This window comes from Centruroides vittatus, unplaced genomic scaffold (assembly GCF_030686945.1).
Source record: "Centruroides vittatus isolate TY-2023 unplaced genomic scaffold, ASM3068694v2 contig_1033, whole genome shotgun sequence".
Taxonomy (NCBI): domain Eukaryota; kingdom Metazoa; phylum Arthropoda; class Arachnida; order Scorpiones; family Buthidae; genus Centruroides; species Centruroides vittatus.
The window spans coordinates 1,911,990-1,924,836 of record NW_027120671.1 but is presented as its reverse complement, the minus strand read 5'-3'; the positions used below and the strand labels follow the sequence as shown (position 1 = coordinate 1,924,836).

The 12,847-nt window shown below is 25.5% G+C and overlaps 1 protein-coding gene across 1 annotated transcript in view; it reads right to left on the bottom strand.

The window, feature by feature from the left end:
- Positions 1–11,836: 11,836 nt before the first annotated feature.
- The window catches only part of LOC136968596 (alkaline ceramidase 3-like), a 66,699-nt gene continuing 65,688 nt past the window's right edge, over positions 11,837–12,847 (bottom strand). Inside the window, 1 exon segment of the mRNA XM_067262598.1 lies at positions 11,837–12,806. Within this exon segment, the coding sequence (XP_067118699.1) occupies positions 12,759–12,806 (48 nt within the window). The 3' untranslated portion in view covers positions 11,837–12,758.

Here is a 12,847-nt window from a genome sequence, read left to right as displayed (position 1 = left end):
ATCGAATTCCTGCTAAATCATCCCGAAAATAACATCATCATTGTTCCCGATTTTTTTAAATAACATTTTAAACGGATAATATCACAGTTTAAAGAATCTATTATGTAATAATAGTGAGAATAATTTAATAAAATTGACAAAGCGTTCACTTAGATAATCGCCAATTGACTTCGATATGTCACATATATTTATCCGGAATGTCAACTACGGCCAGCATCCCGTTGTCATGGCAACGTTTTATCTGTAGGAACAACGAGATTTCATTTTCGTTCTTACTTAAACGAGCTTAATATTAACTAGTAATTGTCTTCGGATTAGTTACATATTATATATATAATTCCTCCTGTCATTTATTATTATACAAAGTTTTATTTTATTTTTTTTTTCAAATTCTTAATTATTTAAAGTGGCTCGAATTATATATATAAAGAAACATTAACAAATAATATTTTTCTTCAATTTTTAATACAAAATATCGACCATTAGTCGATTATTGATAGTCGCTCCTCTTACAAATTTAAATCGATACATCACGTGAAATTTCCACCTTCGTGAATATAAATAAATATATATATATATATAAAAACTTGAATTGTTTATAAAAACCGAATGCCACAGACAGATAGGTGCCACACGTGGTCTTTAATGTAGGTTGTAGGATCCACACACAAAAAATATCGATCAAGAAAAGAGATATATTGCAATCATCTATTACAAGTCATCCAAACCGATTTCTCTTCGATTATTGATGTAATAGCAAGTTAAATTAAAAAATATCTGATATATTCTTGTTTTAAATATCGATCCTCTATCACTAAAAAAATATAAGAATGTATCTAATTAAAGAAATTCTCAACTAGGAAGCGTTAGGAGCAACATTTCAGATTTCCATACTCATTAAGAAGGATCGTTATCGTCTACAGTATGTAATTATAAAGAAAAATAATTAGAAAATGCTTAAATAATGAAATTAATTGTCAATTATTTCTTAGCGTAACATCTCGTCTTCTTAATAAGTATAAAAATCCCATAAAATTTATTCAAACACACCCTTAATGAAAATATTAAGCGATAGATGAATATGACTTATGCAATTTTAAAAATGTATTTGTGTTTATATATATATATATATATATATATATATATATATATAAATTACAATTAAAAATTTCACTTTAATGAAAAATATTCTAAACTTTTTTCCCCCTTAAAATAAACATATAAGACATATAAACAAACAGTTTTTTCTGCTTTAATATTTAAGTGCATATCTTTCTAAGATAATATTCCATCATAAAATATTAAAACGTAATTTTCTAGTAGCTTTTATAAAAGAAGAAAAATAAAACTATGTTTATTGTTGTTGATTTTTTTTCTCTTCTTTATGTTCTTCCAACGGTACAACATAGTTATTTTAGCTACTCTCACTGGAAGCGTTTATGTACCAAAGAGTCTTGCTTGTTTCTATAACATGTTATGTATCATTAAGTCAATTGTTATTTCTTAGTTTCTCCGTCGAGTCACGTTGCTAAACCTTTATAAAGAAATTATTATGTGTAGAACGGAAAGAATTTACGATTTATTCTTTTATTTTTCTTGCTGATAATATCGATCGCTACTGAAAGAGAAATGCTTCATTTCAGGGAATTGAGGCACTTACTGTTTCAGCAATAATTCCAGCATTAATGTTCCCAATGTAGTTACTGAAAACTTTATTTTTATATATATATATATAAAAAATATGTTCTTTCTCTTAAGGGAATATAGCATAATCTTTTCGATTAATAATTCAATAATAATAATAATAAATTATATAAAATAATGTTTACAAATCTTTAGCTGGATCGATCCATCCCAGATGTGAGAAATCCATCAGTGGACACAGCTAAAGATCACTAAAAATCGTGTGGTTTGTTAAGCGTAATCGTAAAATATTACTATTTTGTAAGTTTTTACGAAGTTGTTATTAATAAAACTTTATTTTTATATTCGTGTCGAAGCGATAAATAAAAATTTAAATTCGGTAATAACTGCTTAAATTTATCTTTAAAACTTTCAAATATTTCTCCACGAAAAAGAAAATGGAAGGGAAAAAAAATAACAAATATTCTAGAACTTTTCCCATAAAATTCACGATTTGAAATGGAAATAAACATGTAAATTTTATTCCTATTAAAAGAATTTCGCTTTGGTTTAAAGATCAAACTGAATTCCTTTTTATGGAGACCAAACATATTTCACTTCTCAATTTCAAGTAATAAAGTGGTAAAGTTTTCTCGTTTTATTGTATATATATATATATATATTTTTTTTTTTTAATTTCAAAATATAAATTTCTTCGTATAATAATAAAAAAATAAATTTTTGCTTCAACTTTCAACTTCAAATAGAAAATTTCACCTTGAAGTAACACTTTTCTTTCAATTTGAAAGAAATAAATGTTTTGTTTACATTTCGAATAAGAAAAAAAATTCTCTTAAATAAGAGAAATAAATTCATTTTTATTTGAACGGAAAAAAATAATAAATAAATACTTCTTCAAGCAACAATTTCATTTTTTCCCCCCAAATTTTACGAGAATTTTTTTTTTCTTCGATTTCACAACAGTTTACTTTTCAATATTAAGAAATAAAAATGTTCCTTCAATTTGAAATAGGAAACGTTCCTCTCCAAAATTAAAGAAATAAAAAAAATTTCTTGGTTAATGCTACCTATGGTTCCAAGATGGCGGCTCGTCTCCGCTTCCAGCAAATAGAAGAAAGGAAACAGTGGGGACGCACGTTCTAACCAAACCTAACCTATTCTAATAAATTACTTGTTGCTAATAATTATGGTAATTTATTAAAATAGGTTAGGTTAGGTTAGAACGTGCGTCTCCACTGTTTCCTTTCTCCTATTCGCTGGAAGCAGAGATGAGCCGCCATCTTGGAACCATAGGTAGCATTAACCAATTTCTTTCCGAAAAATTTTTCAAATAATTCTTTAACATTTGAATTTTATTTTTACGAAATAAATTAACGTATTCAATTGAATGAAAACGATTTCATTCCTGCGACTTCAAAAACGGGATTTATTTTATTTATTTATTTATTTATTTTTTAAATAAGTAAATAAATAAATTAAATTTCCTTTTCCTTCGATAAATAGATTTAACTTTTTGTGGTTATCCTTTATAATTTTAAGGATTAAAACGTTTTCATTCAATTTTAACAGACGAATTTCTCTTTCAAATTTCAAAAAATAAAATTCCTCCATACAAGTTTCAAAAATAAAATTTTCCTTTCAATTTCACGAAGTTGAGTTTTTCAAAGAATAAAAAAAATTTTTTTTTGAAAAAAAAACTCTTTTTATTTTTTGTTAAATTTTAAAGGAAAAAACACACTCTTCAATTCTGTAAGAAAAATTCCTCCTTAAAGCTCAAGAGCAAATAAAAAATTGCCAAAATTTTATCTTCTTCAAGCTTTTTTTAAAAAAAAATCAAATTGACCAAATTCTTTTAATATCTTTAAACGGTTCACAAAAACTTTTTCAGTAAACTGAAATAAAAAGAAAATTATTAAAAAATATAATACAAGACAGGTAAAAAAAAAACACCTTTCGAGATTTTCGGAACGTGACTCGATGCAATAAAAAATTAATAAATAAATAATAAAAATAACGCTTGTTTCTCGAAATATCAATACATCCAACCGTAAAGAACGTGATACCAGAAACACCTCACTAATGGATAAGTTTACTTGACCTTAAATAATCATCTCACGTATATATAACGAATTTATCTTAACCTATTTTCTAATAATAGGTGAGATATCTCCGATCAATAGCGTATCTAAGAGGGCACGTAAATTTTGTACATAAACTAGACATATTAATACAGTAAAACCTGTGTAAACAGGACTGGCACGGTACCAGTTTTAACACTAAAAATCGCTGCATTCAGAAAAATCTTTCCCGTTTAGGCAGGTTTCCGTCTTAAACAGGTTTTACTGTATATAAAAGTCAAAGTGTGTGTTAGGTAAAGGATTGTATATCGTTGAACGAATTTGGTACGAATATTCTTCGACACCGTACAAAAATATTGGGGTCCTCACTCGCTTTTATGTTCCTGCTTATTTTTGTGTTTTCCAGTTTTATTATTGTAAATATTCGGGTTAATACTTGTATATTTTAGTTAATAAAACCATTGTTTTCATCACCTACTCCCAAACCACCCCATCAATCCCCCTCCTTGTCCTATATAAAACACACACGGAACCTTAATAAAACGGACACTTACCAAACCGGAAAAAATATTCGTTACCGTACGAGTCCGGTTTACACAGGTTTCACTGTACATGTATTTTTATTTATTTATTGAAGATCGGAGGGAGAATAAACACCTCCTGACCTCTCTCGAATACGCTCATCACCGATTTAAAAGAAATAATATATAATAATAAAAAGATAAAATTATTCTAGTCCATATTTATATAACAAATTACTTTGAAAATTTATTTAGGCAATTATGAAAAATATGATAAATTTCCTAAAGAATTTACAATGATTAGTTAATTATGTAATAGAGTGTAAAGTAATAAAGAGTAAATAATAATTTATAATTTTTTTCTGACAAATTTACGTCTAAATATCTTTAATAAATGATCCATCTGATTATCGGCTTGATCATCCATTACAAAGGATAACGTGCATCATTATATTTTATAGTTAAGTGTTAGCCGGTTGAGTCATTATAAAGTATCAACAAAACTTTTAAAAAGATAAATATAAAAATTTCTAAAATAAATTTACTATTTATCTAACGAGACTATAATTACTATTTTCAAGTTATTAAATAAAATTAATTTACCCATTTAACCAATTAAAAATTTTTATATATTGTATTTATAATTTATAATAATAAATATAAAAGTTTTTTCGTTTTCCTTTTATTTTTAATAAAAGAAAAAAAAAACATTTATAAATCACAAAAATAAAAATTTTTCGGTTAATGTTACCCTTGGTGCCAAGATGGCGGCTCGTCTCCGATTCCAGCAAGGAAACAGTGGGACGCACGTTCTAACCTATTCTAATAATTTAGTTGCTAATAATTATGGTAATTTATTAGAATAGGTTAGGTTAGGTTAGAACGTGCGTCCCCACTGTTTCCTCGCTGGAATCAGAGACGAGCCGCCATCTTGGCACCAAGGGTAACATTAACCAATTTTTCTAAATTAATACTGAATAGTATTAATTTAGAAAAATATGTTTTAAATACGAAAAATTAACAAAACTCGAAAAATTTTAAATATAATTAACGTGACTTTTCGATTATTATTATTATTTTTATTATTATTATTAAAAGTGTTAATTAATAAAATATTTTATTCATTTATTATGTAAAATAATGGAATTTTCTCTTTATCTTTAGTCTTTTTTCTCCCTTCTTCCATACACAATACAACGCTAAATAAATTATTCAATAAAAATTACAAGTTTTCTTTAAATATTAATATTTAAATTGTTAATTAACTATAAAAAAGATATTCGAATGTTAAATTTTAATAGATTATTATCTTCGTGATGAATAATTTAATTTGCATAAAGTATAATAAATACCTTTTATTATCTTTCAATATTTATATTATAAAATATAGCGTATAGTAATTTAAAAACATTTTTCTTGATATCAATAATATATCTATTTTTAAAATTAATTAATTAATTATAATATTTAATCTTTAAATTAATTTTTATATATTTTAATAATAATAATAATAATAAGAAAAAGTTATTTTTAATCATTAATTTAAACGGATATTTGAAAAATAATGAAGTGAAAGTTCAGTATAGAAAAATCTTGTTGAATTATTCATGGAATTTTTCTGTAAAACTATAAAAATGGTTTGATGAATTTTTGGAATTTTTAGTTGTTATCTCTGAAATTATCCAAGAAAAATGCGCCATTAAATATCGATTTTTTAATCACCAAATGCTATTAATATTATATAACGTAATTAAAATGTAAAAAACTATAAATAATATAAAAATCATTAATTTTATATGCTTTTTTTTAAAATTCTATCAGCGTTGAAACGTTGATAGTATTGCAAAGTACTGAATAAAATCCAAGTCAAGTGTAATCTCGTAGGATTATGTTTGTAAAGTTTCTGATACAGTCCTACTACTTTTTTTTTTTCCTTTAAAGCTGCTATCTTATCCTCTTGAGTCAAAATCAGTTTTGAATGTTTCAAGTCAAACCTTTTACATTTTTTATATAATGTTTATCATTTAGAAGTTTTAAATTTCTTTTAATATACATAAAACGTTTATATATATATATATATATATATTTAAATAAAATGAAGCCTAAGGTATATTTTAACACCTGTTTTTTTTTTAGTTTCTTTTCTTTTTTAACACGCGATAAAATCCTGAAGAAGCCTGAAGGTAAACATCTCAGACGTAATAAATGTTTAAAATTGTTAAAAACTAAATCAGATATGATTTATTTAGTATATTCGACTTTTAAACAATAATAATAATAAGCATTAAAACATTTATAAAGTAAAATATATTTTAAATTTTGGTTAATGTTACCTATGGTTCCAAAATGGCGGCTCGCCTCTGATTCCAGCAAATAGAAGAAAAGAAACAGTGGGGACGCACGTTCTAACGGTTAGAACGTGCGTCCCCACTGTTTCTTTTCTTCTATTTGCTGGAATCAGAGGCGAGCCGCCATTTTGGAACCATAGGTAATATTAACCGAAATTTTATATTGATAAATTTTCATGTTATAACAACAATTATTAAAGAATTTCATACGCATTATAATATTTTTGTCCGCATTTATCAGTTTAATTATATCAAACTTTCTAAGGATATTTATTCAATTTATTATATAAATCTTGTATCAAATTAAATGATAATATATTCAGAATTAATTTATTAAATTAATTAGAGCATGTTGTATAATAATATTTTGGTATATTGTAACGAAAATATCTTAAATTCTTTTATAAGAATTTAAAAATTAATCAATCCTGCTCCACAATTAACAGAGAATTAAAACTATTTTCTAATATTAGAAAAAATTATACTGCATTTTTTTTTTCCTCGTGTGTGATTAGCTTAGCTTCTATGCAATGTTACTAAATCATTCATACATCTTTCGTACCATATTTAGTACTGTCGAACAGAAGTATCAATCAGAAACTTGTTGTGTGTGTTGCCTTTCTAGCTTGAGAGAATTCATCCTTATATTATCAAGAAGTAACCGACTGAGTTCTCAGGATATTCGTATAACCGTATAAAAATAACGGCTCATATCAGCAGAAAATTTTTGAACAAACATAATAATATATCTGAACAAACTAGTAATGTCGTTAGCTCTGTTCGAAGTTAAGACGAAGAAAATTGTATAGATGAATGGTTATATTATATATAATTTGAATAAAATTGATTCCTAAAGCCAAATACATTGAAAAGATGAAGATTATTTTAAGAAATAATAGAATTTCAGTACAAATTATTCTTTGTTTGAAACGTGTGTTCATTTATTAAAATTATTCTGTTCGCATGCACGTAAACAAACTAAGAAACATCATCATGAATGTTTTATTCTTTACATCTGTATACAATTGTTACGTATTATTCGATCAGGTATTATCTTAACGGCAGATGTTAAGCCATTGATTGTGCTTTGTCTTCCATTGTTTATTACATAGAAGCAGCTTATACTTCAGTAGACATCAAAAAGAAACAAATATTTATTATTTTCGTTCGAGTGTAACTTCGGATTATTTTCCAGAATACATTTTTATCCATCTATAGATCTATGATGATTATTATACCGTACGATGGACACTATATTTAGTCGTTGATTGAAGTGATGTCTTTTACAACTAATTGAAACGTTTGTTTCTATTCGTTTCGTTCGTGTAATGGAAAATTAATTGATGCAATTCGTAATGTTAACACATATTTAAAAATCTGTAAACGTTCTTTAATTACATCCATAATTGCTACAATCTAAAACTGTGTTTAAATTGCTCTTTATACCATCAACGTTTCCATCTCTAAACGAAGTAAGTGTAGAAAGAAATAATAAAAAAAATTGTTAAATGCAAAAAAAAAAAAAACACTAAGAATTTACTTTTGATGCTACTTCTTCTGGATAGAAAATCGTTCAAATTCAGTTTTATCATCCAACAGGTCCTTGTTAGCAACAGGCAGTTTAGACAATCTGGCATTGTGCCAGTGCTCCTCTCTCATCAACTGTCCAATATTGTGACATTGAACACAGATGGCTTTTCACAGTTATTGCATTTTACTGAGACACTGATTTGTTTTTTCTAACATACATTACATTCTAAAATCCATTTAAATCATTAAATATCTCTCCAATCTAATTAACATTCTTTATAAACTAATTAAGTAAATCATATAAAGGAGAATCAATTCTTTGAAAGATAAGCAATGAATTTCTATAATATAATTACTGCCGAATTTACGATTTTAGGAAGTAAAACTTGTTTTTCACGTGTTTATAACTCGATAAAATTTATTTATAACGTAGTTACTTCTATTTTAGGCGTTTTATATCTTTCAAAGGGGGGGGAACCTCATAAAAATAAATATGGTGACTATATAACACTCAGTATTTCTTCGTAAACTTGTGACACGCCCGAGAGAGATTTAAAAATACTGGAATAATGATTTTATATTAATAATTTATTCTAAAAATAGCTTTCGTGTGAGAATAAACCCATTTTATCTTCATCATTTAAAGGTGGAGGTTGGAAATAATCGATTTTATGCAATGTATGTCGTCACTTTCACGATAATAGTCATCATTCATTCGAGTGAATATGATAATGTTTATAGTATATAAAACATATTTTAAATTTACTACATTTTTCATAAATCATATTCACGCTATACATTTTATATATATATATAACGTTAGGAAATCAGATTTATATGCAGTTTTTGAGAATAATTCAACTACTATGTTTCCGAAGATAAAATGTGTGTATTTTACTCTATCCATTACAAGATTTCTACTTCGCTATTATGGTACCAAAACCGTACTATTTTTGATGTGGTATTTATGACTGCATTACCAGCGTAACATTCACTCCATCCGCTTCTATATTGCTCTTATCTGCCATTTATATATATAGAAGATACAGTAAGAAAACTCCTAAATTCGAACTGTTATGTGTATTATTTGTAGTGACCTTCGAAGTCAGTCAAACTCGAGTCTTCCATCATGTTCTTTTTTAGACATGGCTGTAAACGACAGGCTGTCAACTAATCTAAACAAACTCTGCACGATTGTGTAATGTCGCCATAGGAGGGCAAGACGGATTGAATATACCGTCACATCAATATTTTTCGTTAATATTTTCCTAGAACTAAGGATTACTTAAAAAGTCGATATAATATAAAAGAAAGAAAATCATAAATCTTCACTACTAACTTTTCGCCTTTAACTAAAGTGTTAAAAGTTTTATTAAATAAAATTTAACATCCCTAAACTAACCAACCGATCATAAATTACAATAATGTTTCATTTACATACATAATTAAATGTATATTAATTTTGTAAATTTCTCATTAATAGTAAAATATTAAGAAATCATTCACAATTATAAATGTATAGATAATGTAAATTTTCACACAATCAAATATAATTTTATTCAATAAATCAGAAGTATAAAAAAGGTATAAATGACTTAAAGTGATAAGAATTAAAAATTATTTTAGTAGGTTTTTTTTTTAACATCTTTAAAAATAATTTTTACACACTCTTTATTAACAATCTCCATTTATGATTTATAATGAACAACAACCTGTCAAAACATTTTAAATTGGGAGATTCTGTTACAAGCAAATATCACAAACAAAGTGCCTTAAAAGTGACTACATTGAGATTACACATTAATAAATATTGTATATACAATATTAATATAAAACATATTTTAGTGTATATGAATATTCATAAGTAAATACATCAATTGAAAACAATTTTTAACACAACATTCAGATATGATTATATTTCATATATACATACATATATATGTTTTTTAATACATAGGAAAAAAAATATCAAAATTTTTACAAGTATATTTTAACATTTCTTCTGAAGATAAAATATTTTTAAAGATAGAAAAAGTTATTTTTTTTTAAACTTTTTTTTATACATATAAGAGACTTTTTCTCTTTGTTTTAAAACAAGAAACATTTTAAAAATTTGCCATCCTTATCAGATGGAATTTTTGCAGTTGCAAATTCGAAATTCGGTTGCAAAAAAGTTCTTTTTTTTTTATACATTGTGTACACCATATATATTTATTTTATGGAAAAAATAAATTGAAAATTTATTATGGTAAATTTTTAAAATTTATTTACAAAAAGCTCTTCTTATCGTACATTTTTAATTATCTTGACAATTTTATCATTTATTTAAGATAACTGATATATTTATAACTAAATCAAGTTATTTTTTATATATATATGTATAAAATAAGAGAGAACATATACACATGTACTGTACATATCATGCATATCTGTATGTATATATATATTAATATATATTGTGATTCATCTAATGCTCAAAATGAGACATGGCTTATAAAAGTATTAAGTATTCATACTTTTAAGCTAGAAAATTTATCCATACACTTTGGGATTTTGTCTAACAGACTACAAAAATAAGCCTCTTGGAGTATTAAAAGAAATGATTCATTACATCGTAAATAATACTGAATTCAATTCCAACTTAGAAATAAATCTAAATGCAAAGTGGGTTTAAACAGATGCATAGAAAGATGATTTGCAAAAAGATTGATCTTTATTCTTCATCAAAAATGAATACAAACCGTTCTATAATCAACTCATTCACAATTTGCCATTCCTAAAGTTAACTTATCACAAAATATGAAACAAATTTTGCATATCTAAAAACTTAACATATATAAATAACTTAAACTGACTGTATGTAATTTCTGTATGGATATTGTCAAAATAGCATCTTATTAGCTAAATTACTATCTTTGTAACATATACAAAGAATAAATTAATATTCCTATCTTCATTTGCTGTTATATTATTTTTTAATTAAGATAATTTAAAAAGATTAATTTAAAAATTATTTGATAGTTTTTTCCAATTGATATGTTTTTTATTTACCTATCAGAAAAATTTTTAATTAATTAAGATATAGTACATACCACTAACAAACTAGATAATTACTTCAGAGAAAAGCAATACTTTATTGTTAAAATATCGGCATCATAATGAAATGCTACGTAATCAACTTGATGTTAAAACAGAACTTAACGAACTTCCCACAGAATGAATAAATTCGTTTATTTTACTTGCATATTTATATAATAAATCTAAATTTGGTGCGACAGAATGAAATTACTTATCTGTTTTCTTTAAACAAACAAAAATGTAATTTATAAAATCAATATGCATATTCAAGTATAAAAATTTATATTACCCACTTGCTTCTAATTTCACAGATCACTACTGTATAAACACGCATGAAATTCAACAAAAGGATCATTAATTCACAAATATATCAACATATTAATAGTAATACAGATCAATAATTTTGACAAAAAACATTAACTAATAACATATAAAACTTCATTTTTTAAAAACTGATTATATCTAATTTTCATTTCATAATATCTTTCATTATTTGTGTGAAAAACTGTTCAGATCTCAAATATATAAAATAATAAATATAAAGAAAACAAATCAACTTATAAATATTTACAAATAAATAAATAATAATATCAATAGAATACAGGTACTCCTCACTTTACGACCTAGCTGCTTAACGACCACTCGCACTTACGACCAATTGAGTTTTGACCTGCAATTAGGGGAATCCCCTTTCTCAGCTTGAGTGTCGGTCAGTGGCGAATGGTGACATGCACACTAAGTGTACTGTAATAAGCTAATAGCGTACTATAATAGTCTTCTTATGAATAAATTTGAAGTTTGTTGCATAATTTGGATAATTTGACAACGATCCTATATTCCTGGTGCAAGCTCCTCGCTTATCGACCAATTCGCTTAACGACGTAGTCGTTGGAACGGAACTCGGTCGTAAAGTGAAGAGTACTTGTATAAAATGAGTATTTTCTAAATTCACACACAAAAATATGACTTAACTGTCATTAAAATATATAGATAAAAAATAGTAGTATTCATCCTGAGCCAATCCTTCTGAGAGAAGATTATTTTTCATATTTTAAAATAATTTTATCTATGATGAAAACATTTAAATAAAAAGAGACAACTGTTACATAAAATAAATAGGTTACTCAGCACAAAGTTTTTCATTTCAAATACTTTGATATCATCACTCTAAGTTGGATAATACAGCAGTTTCCTAACAACTCTATTTCTCAAAATTCAATTCTGATTTACTGTATAAAAAATTTCTCCATCTTATCTGTTTGCCAATAAATGTTTATCTCACTAATTTATTCAGGCACTGAAATTTTTGTCCTAATTTTTGAGTATTTCAACATCTAATAGTGCATTATACAGTATATATTATATACATTTATTTATATGTATATAGCATGTAACCTATTTTTTTATATTGCATTTTTAAAATATTTAAAAATAAATTTAATTATAAAAGAATTTTCAGCCATTTAATAATTAATTACCCTATACCAAATTTTGAAAATTGCAAAAATCTAATGTAAAAATTCACATATTCTGAAGGCATTCCCCCCGACTTTAAAATTTTACTTGCGACGTATATTTGATTCCATAGTTAGGCCTTTCCAACTTATCTGTAAAAAATTAAAACAGGTTAATTTCTTCTCATAATAAT